This window comes from Salvia miltiorrhiza, unplaced genomic scaffold (genome assembly GCF_028751815.1).
Source record: "Salvia miltiorrhiza cultivar Shanhuang (shh) unplaced genomic scaffold, IMPLAD_Smil_shh original_scaffold_217, whole genome shotgun sequence".
In the NCBI taxonomy this organism is placed as follows: Eukaryota; Viridiplantae; Streptophyta; class Magnoliopsida; order Lamiales; family Lamiaceae; genus Salvia; species Salvia miltiorrhiza.
In genome coordinates this window covers 141,001-151,512 of record NW_026651503.1, presented here as the reverse complement: position 1 = coordinate 151,512, position 10,512 = coordinate 141,001, and the positions used below count along the sequence as shown (strand labels likewise).

Sequence of the window (10,512 nt, the reverse complement as noted above, 5' to 3'; positions counted from 1 at the left end):
TATTTATAAAAAAAATATTTAATAAATTATTTAACGAAGTAATTTTATTTAACAAATTAATTTTGATAAGTCTCTTTCTTTACGTTTTAATTTATACATATTCAGTCCCGAAAGGGATACCAAAGGTGCGACCTCCTGTGTGTGAACAATGAAGTCTCAGACTCAAACTCCAGTGCTCTCCTTCCCCAACTCTCCCAAGTCAAAAAAAAAAAATTATACATATCCAATTCTCATCATCATACTTTGGTTTGGGATACAGAGGAAAGTATATAATATAAATATAAATATAAATATAAATATAAATATAGTTATCTAGAGAGAGAACCACATATTTAAAGGTGTGCATAGAAAGCAGGGCATGCTTCCGCTCACTATTGTGAAAGCAGCTGTTATTTCCTGTCTTCTCTGAGCTCGTGATCACAATTTGCTTTTATTTTCGTTAACACAGCGGAGACTGCGGCTCAGCTATGTATAGCTTAAACCTGAGAATTAGGGACGATGATTAGGTTTGGGTATTCACATTCCTATGGATCTGAATCTGCTTTCGTCCGATTTATGCGTTCTCAACGAATTTGGTCTCTTCGATTTGATTCTTAATTTATTCTCCAGGTTTGTGTGAATGCTTCAATTTATTTTCTGGAATTTTGGAAGATTCCCCCTTGCTTTTCTGTTTTCTTTTTGCACTGTGGGTTTAGTTCTTGATTTTTGTTAGTATTCTATAATAATTTCAAGATTGAAGTTTGGGTTTAAACAAGTATTTGATCGGACGCTCGTGAATCTGTAGAATTCGGAAATTAGAGGTTTAAAAATTCTATTTTGTAGCTTAATGAATGCACACTTAAATAAATATTATTCGTCTTTCTTTTTTAATTGGAATTTCGCCTTTTAATCTGTAGGTCCACTGATTCATAAGGTGGAAAAATATTATTTGTGTTTGTGTATCTCTCTTTGAAACTTCTTCAATACAGATTCTTTAGCAATTTATGTGCTTTTGGGATTTGAGCTTGAAATAATTGTCTCAGATCCGTAAGGAAGACTGATAAAATGAATTAGAGCTAAATGAAATAATTGGGATTCTGTTTGTACTAAGAAGATATAGTCTATCTGGTGCTTTTGTGAATCGAAGAAGTTATTTAGTGTTTTCTGATTGCCTATGACTTGCCATATTTCATTGAAGATAACGATTGTGGATATCGCTCAAGATGTCATTCAAGAGCATTGTAAGGGAGCTGAAGGAGATGAGAGATGGGATTGGCAGCATGTCTAGGAGAGGGATTGAGGTGAAGCACTGGCGCAGCCATACGAGGTCTTTTGTAGCCCCTGATGTAATTCTTTCGGAGCCGATAGAGCAAGGGCAGTGGGCAAATTTACCACCAGAATTGCTTTTGGATATCATTAGGAGGGTTGAGGAGAGTGAGACTGCTTGGCCTGCTAGGGCGGTTGTTGTTTCTTGTGCATCAGTGTGTAGATCTTGGAGGGATGTTACCAAGGAAATTGTTAAAACCCCCGAGGAATGTGGGAGATTGACATTCCCCATTTCATTAAAGCAGGTATTTTTGTGCAGTCTGTCTTAGTAGTAGACCTGTTTCTGAGGATGATTTTTATCTACCTAATCTTATGTGGTTCATTTTATTGCTTCAAGCCGGGACCTCGAGATGCTCCAGTCCAATGCTTTATCAAGAGGGATAGAGCAACCTCTACCTATCGTCTGTGTTTTGGCCTGACCCCATGTAAGTTGTTTTATTCACTTAGATAATTTGGTTTTGCATTGTTTCTATGATTTCCCAAACTACATACTTTTATCTTCAAAAGGCTTAATTGTTTATGCATCAGGACTTAACAATGTTGATTAATAAACTATGTATTTATACATCAATGCATTTTACATGCTCGGCTTGGAAATTAATATTTTGGCTTACTTTTGTAGTTTTGTAATAGGTCTTTTAAGTGGTCTCTTATGAAATATGTGTCCTCCATCTACATATACAAAACAATTGTCTCATCCGGGAATTGCCTTGTTCTTTAGGCCACTTCCATGCCTGTTGCTCCATGGTTTAAATCCAATCTGCAAAGTTCATCATAATTCATCCTCTTTTCCCACATTGACCTACAACAGTATGGAAATCACTTTCTGAACTCACTGCCTCTCCACTATGCATAGAATAATGCATCTGAGCAACATGAGTGAACAAGCTCCAGAGAAATAATATGAAATCAAGAATAGTTTGCACGGGGATGCAAACAGGGTATATCTGCTTGTTTCAAACTTCTGCTATGTAAACCGTAAAGTGTTTTCCTTCTGATAATCTACTTGGTATTTAAATAGTGAAGGTACACCATTGTGTGATTGCTTTTGCTTATGATAACCATCGTGTAAAAATGCATGTACATGTTTCTTAACTACAATGTGGAATAAAAGGCATCTAGAGTGCATCAGTTGTAATCTTCCGCAAGGGTATTCCAGGTGAAGCATGTAATTTACCTAAATCCAAAAATGACTGTAAAGGGTGTTTTCTCCCTACTTATTATTGTTCCTTTCATGCCGAAGTAATTGCCTCTAATATAAATTATATGTTCCGACTTATTATTGTTACTTTCCATAAGTAGATTGCTACGAGGATGGAATCACATTCGCAGACTTATTGGAGAATAATCAGGGTTATGGGAAATAAATCAAACATTTAAAGTTGATACAGCTCAGCTATGTTTTAGTGAACTTGAATGATGTTCATACTGTCTTCAAATAGGATGAATCTGGGTTAAGAAGGACAAAATAAAGGCCATTTGTCTCTGGGTTCTTGAAATATATGTTTCCTTTATTTACACGTAATAATTTGGATCCTTTTGTGGATGAGTTTAATCGCTTCAGCAATTCAATTAGATAGTGTATTGTTAGTCGCTGGGATGCCTTCTGCTGATTAATGAATCTAAATTGGCAGCTGAAGATGAGAGCGATAAATTATTGCTGACAGCCAGAAAGATGAGGAGGGCGACAAGCACAGATTTCTTAATTTCTCTGGTGGCTGATGATTTTTCTCGAGCCAGCAACACTTATGTTGGAAAACTTAGGTAGGCACGCCATCTCATACACCATTTTCATCTGAATCTATTACTTTCTTCTAATCTAACAAGATTGTATTTCTGTGATCAGATCTAATTTCCTGGGCACCAAGTTTACCATATATGATAGCCAATCTCCAAATGATGCTGCAATTCAGCATAGGAGTCGGCACAGTCGAAGATTTAATGCTAAGCAAGTTTCTCCCAAATTACCTGCTTATAACTACAGTGTGGCCACCATTTCCTATGAACTCAACGTTCTCCGCACAAGAGGCCCTAGAAGAATGCATTGCACAATGCTCTCGATTCCAGTCTCTTCTATTCAGGAGGGGGGCGTTGCCCCAACCCCGACATCATTTCCTCAGTATAGTGATGACAAGTCTCCGGCACTAAGGATTTCGAAAGAAAAGGAACCGGCTATATCTTTCAGCTCCCCAAACCTCACAACTTCACCGGGACCAACGCCACATTGTGGAGAGGCGCTCGTTCTGAAAAACAAGGCCCCAAGGTGGCACGAACACTTACAATGCTGGTGCCTGAATTTCAAAGGCCGTGTAACAGTAGCATCTGTTAAAAACTTCCAGCTTGTGGCTGCTATCGACCCTTCGCTAAATATTCCTGCTGCAGAACAGGACAAGGTAATTTTGCAGTTCGGGAAGATTGGGAAAGACATTTTTACAATGGATTATCGCTACCCCCTTTCTGCATTTCAAGCTTTTGCAATCTGCTTGAGCAGCTTCGACACCAAACCGGCCTGTGAATGATGGATTATGTACATCAAGATCATCGTCTAGCTTCCGGAGGGATGAGACTATGTTTATCGAGAGCCTTTACTGTGCAGGTAGTAGCTTATAGTAACTTAGAAGCTCAGATGAAACTATGATTTGGGATATAAAATTTGTTATGAATGTTGCGAGAACTAGCTTCCATGTATATACCATGTTTAGTCATATCAAAGATTTGATGATTCACCCTTTTATGGAGTATCTTCTAAATATGGGTAAATGTTATGCAACTTAAATATACAATTGAAAATTGCAGCTGCAACTTGGTATGAAATGATCTATCTTTATGGCAAAAACATTGGTTATATTCGGTTCTTTGGCGAATTTAGTTGAAAGATTGAAATTTATTGGGAAATCTATATCGGAAATTAATCTGGTATCCATGTGAAAATTCTTAAAAGTGATGAATAATAGTACAAAATAAAGGGTTAGGGTCCTCTCTTTTAATATTTTATGTGTCTCACTTATATTATTAAAAACAGACATTAGATATAGTCAACCCTAATTTACAATTACAAAATAAATTGAAATACAAAAAACTGAAACTGAAGGGAAAAAATCAAAAGTGATACACAAGTATGGAATAATCAACCGAACTAATTAATTATTAACTAAAATATTAAAATTAAATGCTAAAAATAATGAAAATTAACTATAAAAATGAAATTAAATGTGATAAACTATTAGCACTAATTAGATATGATAACCTAATAAAGAATGATTCATAATTAATAAATAAAATTTAAATACAACAAATTGAAGGTTTTTCAAAGAAATAGAATTATTCATAATTAATAAATAAAATTTAAATACAACAAATTGAAAGTTTTTCAAAGAAAATAATTAAAATTAGATGCAAAGAATATTATTAGGGGTAATTAGATATGACAACCCTAATTAAGAATTATTCATAATTAATAATAAAATTTAAATATGAGAGATTGAAGTTTTTTCAAAAAAAAAATTAGAAGTTCATAATTAATAAATAAAATTTAAATACAAGAGTTTGAAGTTTTTGCCAAAAAAAATTTAAAAGTCATAATTAATAATAAAATTTAAATATGAGAGATTGAAGTTTTTTCAAAAAAAAAATTAGAAGTTCATAATTAATAAATAAAATTTAAATACAAGAGTTTGAAGTTTTTGCCAAAAAAAATTTATAAAATTTAAATACAAGAGTTTGAAGTTTTTGCCAAAAAAAATTTAAAAGTCGCTAGAAGAAGGGGTTGAACCTTCGACCTTGTGGTTAACAGCCACACGCTCTAACCAACTGAGCTATTCCAGCTAATTGTTAATTAATCAACATTTTTCGTTTTTATACGTTGAAATGATATGGAATTAAGAAAAAGGAATAAAAATGAAGGAATTAATTCACAGCTAGTTTCATAAGGATTAATATAGAATTAAAAACCCTCATGAAATGTGTGCACCAAATCAACATAACCAGAAAATGCTATACAAACCTATCTATGACCACAGTTGGCCGTCTTGGATCAAAAACCTTCTACGAAAATAGTATTAAATGAAATACTAATCACCAGCTAACTATATCATATCAGACTAATATCTTCAATTCTCAATCTACTTCAACAGCTAAAGATATGAACAAGCCATATTCCGATACACTACCTTATTTGAGTTGTTCTATTTCTTCTTCTTTGCACTTGATTTGGTGAAAAGTTTCCCCAAAAATCCTGATGCTTTAGGAGGATTTCTATCATTCCATTGTGGCGTAGCGTCTTTACTAGCATCTTCGTTTCCAGAGTTTTCTCCAGCAGTATCCTTTTTCAGAATCCGCAGCAGTTCCGTGGCCCTCACCATTGCTCCTTTGTTCCCATTGAGAGAGATGCTGCAAAGGCCGGGGATAACGCCCTCCTCCATGACCAACTGACAGAATTCAACACGCTGTGAGCACAGCATAAGGAGTATCGAGACTGCGTGCTCTTGGTCTTCTCGATCGTCTCTCTCAAGTAGTCTGGCGATTGCAGCAATACAACCATCTGTGTCAGCAACAGCAACTCTAGCCTCTTGATTGTTGTCACACAAGTTCTTCAGAATGGCTATGCAGTAACTTGCCAAACTATCGTCTTCGAAAAGTGGGATTAGTTTGGGAATCAATTTTGAAGGAATGATGAAAGAACCAACATCACCGTGTGAAGACAAATTGCTCAGTATCTTCAAGGCTGGTTCCAGCAGTTCCTGAATCTGGCTGTCGAGTATGTTAAAGATGCCAACGAGAGCACCCGAAGCAGCAATTTGCTGACCACATTGTTGGTGGTTAGACAGCTCCCCCAATATGGAGAGAGCTTGCTTAGAGACCTCTGTATCAAGAAGCGATGCTAACAGACCATACTCGTCTTCCTTCACATACGAAACACTGTTTCTGTAATGCCACAAAGACAAAAGTAGATTACCAGCTGCAACTATCTCAACTAATGAGTGCTTCATGACTGAAATGAAAAGTTAAGGCTTTAATGGCATCAATTAATAGTATAGAACTGAAATACTCTAATTGTGTGAACACAAGAAACAGTACTCCAGATTCAAGTAGAATTATAATTACCCCTGCTTCTGCACCACCTCATACAATAGCAAACATCCTGTCATCTGCGCTTCCATGTCATGAAGGTCGTGGGCGTCCTTCAAAAATCCAAGAATTAGTTGGACAAACTTTCTTGACGGGATACCCGACCAAGATTGCTCATTGTGTATCAGTAGATTCTTGACACCCTCAACTGCATTGCACTGAGAATCCCAGGGAAGTGTACTGAATTTCGATAGAAATACCCAATCAAGTCTCACTTCGTCACTGATCTTGGTGCTCAAGTGTTCTGAACTGTGACTAGATTCGATTGACACATTGCTGTAATCCAGTGGAAGATTTAGATCATTCATGGAATTGGTCAGACTAGCAACGGAAGTGATGGAATCCCAAGACATAAGAAGTCCCTCTTGCATTTTTGGGTCGGGAACAGACACACTATGCATTGCAGACCACTTGATAATTAGATCCTTCATAGTGGTATTTGATGTGAAAGACAAATTAGGCAGCTTTACATTAGTCTTGGGGCACGTATCGTGACCTGCATCGAACCACTTTTGGATCCACATCCTTTCATAAGTTTGCCCTGATGCAATGACGACAGGGTCATACATTAACCTCGATGATAGAGGGCATATGAATTCCTCGGGTGGCACGGGCCTGCTTAAAATGTCGATATGAGCTTCATTAGACCTATAATCTGCACGGAGATCCACATCATCTGTTAAAAGATATGGGTTTGTAATCTGGAAAGGATTACCACGCTCTGATGAAGCGTCGTCCTTTTGCGTTTCTGCTATAACCTTTCCATATTTTTTCAGAAGATTGAGGAAGAATATCAAGATCTTCCTCTTGCTTGGTTCATTTTCGCCAAATTTGTCAAGCAACCTTTTGAGGGATCTTTTCTCAATCAGTAGAGCCTTTTGTGATGAAATACGAAGACAGGAGGAAACAGTGTGAATAGCAGCAAGTGCAGCTTCCTCTGTTGAATCAACCGTCGAGCCATATCTGTGAAGCAATTCCCGCAGAACCCGTCCAGCTTCCTCTTCAGATGGATCCAAATAGAAAGCTGCACTCCTGAGATCAGCAATTATTCCAGAAATCTGATGGAAAATAACGGAGAGAACATAAGACTTCATCAGCAGTACTATGTAAAATTGCAATAAGGAAAATGATGTGTCTTATCATTATTTAGTGAAGAAAAACGAAAGACTTATTTGAGAAGACACAGGCAGTTGTTTAAGATGATCTTCTATATTATTTCTTTACTCTACAAAGTGAAATGTGTAAACCACTTATAATGAATATTACACATTGTTTATTTCTAAGAGGAGATAACACTACTTCGAACACACAGAGAATTCTTTATAGCATAAATGTCTTGATTCCTCACCTTTGCAGCCAACATCACTGGGACCATAGATTGAATTTGGCAGAGACTCTGCTCCAATAAATTTCTCGATTTTTTACATCTGGACAATATTGCCTCTCCGGTAAGTGCCTAAAGAATTTAATGAATATTGAAAGTTAATACAAAATAGAGATTACATACAGAAAAAGAAATTTCTGTAGCATGTTATGTGCTGCAGCATGATGCAGGTCAGGCTGGCAAGACATATATCTTACAATCCTACGGTTGTACTTTATATACCAAGATTCCACATTTATGGGCACGAGAGGATAAAACCATCAGATCATTAAGTTATTTGAACATCACATGATTTCTCATTTTGCCACTTCACTTCAAGAACATCTTATGAATTATTCATATTCATACTCATGCACCTTGAAGAATGTGACGGCATACACACCATCACATCTTGAGGAAAAAAGCAAGAATTTCATATCAATAGGATAAATATAAGCTCCATCATACGCCTAACTGAAGCAGAGAGAGATACGTACCAGATAAAGTACACTCGACTCACTACAGTGCTGCAGCAGAGACTTGGCTTTGACAATACCATTGTTTAACAAGCAAAGTGCCTCTATTCCTGAAGAGCATCGAGGGCGGGCTGATTCTATTTCTGGAAAATTCTTTGAAACTCGGACGACCACCTTATATAGTTCTGAACACATTTGAGCGTGTACCTGCAATCATATTTATATCTCGAGTTCTTAAACAAAGAATTTGATAAATGAAGAGCCCCTTAACTTATTGTAGATGAACTACCTCGAATTTGAAATAACATATATGATTATGATGTAAAAACACTTGACGGATGGACCATTTGAAATTTGATAGAAGCATAAACATAACACTTTTTACTGATAAGGAAAGATTTTTGTTGAAACAGCAACCTCGGCCAAAAATGGGGTATACTTTCACTATTCTTGTTGAAACATCAAAGTGTCCTTTCAAGACCGAATGAAAGAAAGAAATTGTAGAATACAAATTATAATTTAAAAAACTCTGAGAAATTCCGAGGTTTGAGTAGCCTCTTCCAGGACATACATTAAACACCCTATCTAGAAATATAAAAAGGGACTAGAGCTAGAGGGTAGTAGTTATACCTTGATGGTCTGAGTTGGTGGCAGTCCTTCAATAATTTCGGCATGATTTCCCATTGAGGAAACAACTTTCCCAGATTAGAAACCTTCAGCTGCCCAAAAAGGACATAATTAAATCCCAACATGCGACTACCAGCCAATTAACCTCTCAAATATAGTACTAATAAGATTACACAAACATTCATATAAGTCATAACATCACATTTCCATTTATGAACCATATAAAGTACAAATTTTTCTACAGAGCAATTCATGTGGGGAAAAAAAATCATCAATTTCCAACTCGACTTGTCCCAGAGTAACTAACCTGATTCAATGACCCAAGTGTAAATCTACATATTTAGCAAGGTATAAGTCACTAGCATGTCAAATTAAAATGCATTTTCCATGCATCACTTGTAATTCTTCAACCTTTCCCATATTACAGCTAGTCTAGCAACCAAGAATACAGTCTGTATCTTAAGAATGTATATACTCGAAAGTGTTTGCTTCTCGTTCCACTTGAATCACATAATCTTAGCACTGTTTGTTTCGACATCAAGAATAACAAAATTTCTTTGAACTCCGTGATATCCTATATTAATAACTACTTGCATAAGAAACTACAGCATCTGACAAATCTGATTTTGAACTTATACAACCACAAGATTTTTACCAACATGTAGATATCTCATAATTACAATAAACCATTACTACATATTAAGAAATTTGATCACAAAACATTTTCTTCCAACCTAACACATTGTAGATAATTGTTTTTCTCCTCCCAATAGATCAAAATGCATCAGATATGAATTAAATGACACTGAAGCGGTCATCTACAAACTAAAAACTCCATGTAAAGCAACAGCAAACGGAAAACAGAGTAATCAAAACCGAAATTCGTAAAGAATGAATTTCAGAGATCAAATGTAATACATGGAAATCCCTTACCCCCTATGATGTTCATGCCACACACAAAAAAAAAGAATCCTTTCGCCACAAATTTTCTTGAAGCCGCAGCAGAATATCTTTGAGCAGTGGAATATGATGCTTGAGGCCGGCTTTTTCTCTATCCGGAATCGGCCCAGAAGAGTAAGAACAGTACAAACTGGAACTACACGTATGTATCTTTATTCCCAAATGGAAAAAAAGATGCCAACTTTATCTCAAGATTACAATCTTAAGGTCGTGGATGTGTACATCAAACTGAAAAGGCAGCTGCACAACGCCTAAACCCTTTTGGTTGAGGTGCTTGAACCACAATTAAGGCGCCCACCAAACAAATTTTTCATGGCAATCCAATTCGACCCTTCAAATCAGAACCCAATCCAAAAGGCAGAACCGAACATGATGATGTGGGTCGCCTTGCTTTCTCTTAATGAATGCAGAGAGAGAGAGAGAGAGAGTGGGCTCTTGGAATTAAAGCATCAGTCACTTAATTGTGGTCAAAACTCAAAAGCAGGAACCACGAAGAAAGATTGTCTCTTTATTATAATTGTTAGCTTTTTTGGTGTTTATGAATTTGGGCGTGACGAGAAGATAATTTGGTGAACTGTGGGAGTAGCAATGGTGGTTGAAGTTGTGGAAGCAGTCAACCATCAACTTTTCTTAAATTTTTAAAGTTTATAAGAT

General features: G+C 36.3%; 2 protein-coding genes and 1 non-coding gene across 3 annotated transcripts; 1 reads left to right on the top strand and 2 right to left on the bottom strand.

Annotated features, from left to right (window-relative positions):
• Window positions 1–250: 250 nt before the first annotated feature.
• On the top strand, window positions 251–4,039 carry LOC131003464 (tubby-like F-box protein 5). The gene is made up of 5 exons (XM_057929936.1): window positions 251–609; window positions 1,178–1,550; window positions 1,643–1,730; window positions 2,940–3,069; window positions 3,152–4,039. Exons 2-5 carry the CDS (start codon window positions 1,203–1,205, stop codon window positions 3,822–3,824), a joined length of 1,239 nt encoding a protein of 412 aa, XP_057785919.1. The 5' UTR covers window positions 251–609; window positions 1,178–1,202; the 3' UTR covers window positions 3,825–4,039.
• Window positions 4,040–5,056: 1,017 nt separating this feature from the next.
• TRNAN-GUU (transfer RNA asparagine (anticodon GUU)) lies at window positions 5,057–5,130 on the bottom strand. The gene has a single exon. It is a non-coding gene; the product is annotated as a tRNA-Asn (tRNA).
• A 96-nt stretch (window positions 5,131–5,226) lies between these two features.
• LOC131003462 (U-box domain-containing protein 5-like) lies at window positions 5,227–10,512 on the bottom strand. Its single transcript, XM_057929935.1, has 6 exons — window positions 9,832–10,512; window positions 8,902–8,990; window positions 8,293–8,478; window positions 7,781–7,888; window positions 6,409–7,490; window positions 5,227–6,228 (listed from the first exon to the last, which is right to left on the bottom strand). The coding sequence occupies exons 2-6, from the start codon at window positions 8,953–8,955 to the stop codon at window positions 5,490–5,492; spliced, it is 2,169 nt and encodes a 722-aa protein (XP_057785918.1). The 5' UTR covers window positions 8,956–8,990; window positions 9,832–10,512; the 3' UTR covers window positions 5,227–5,489.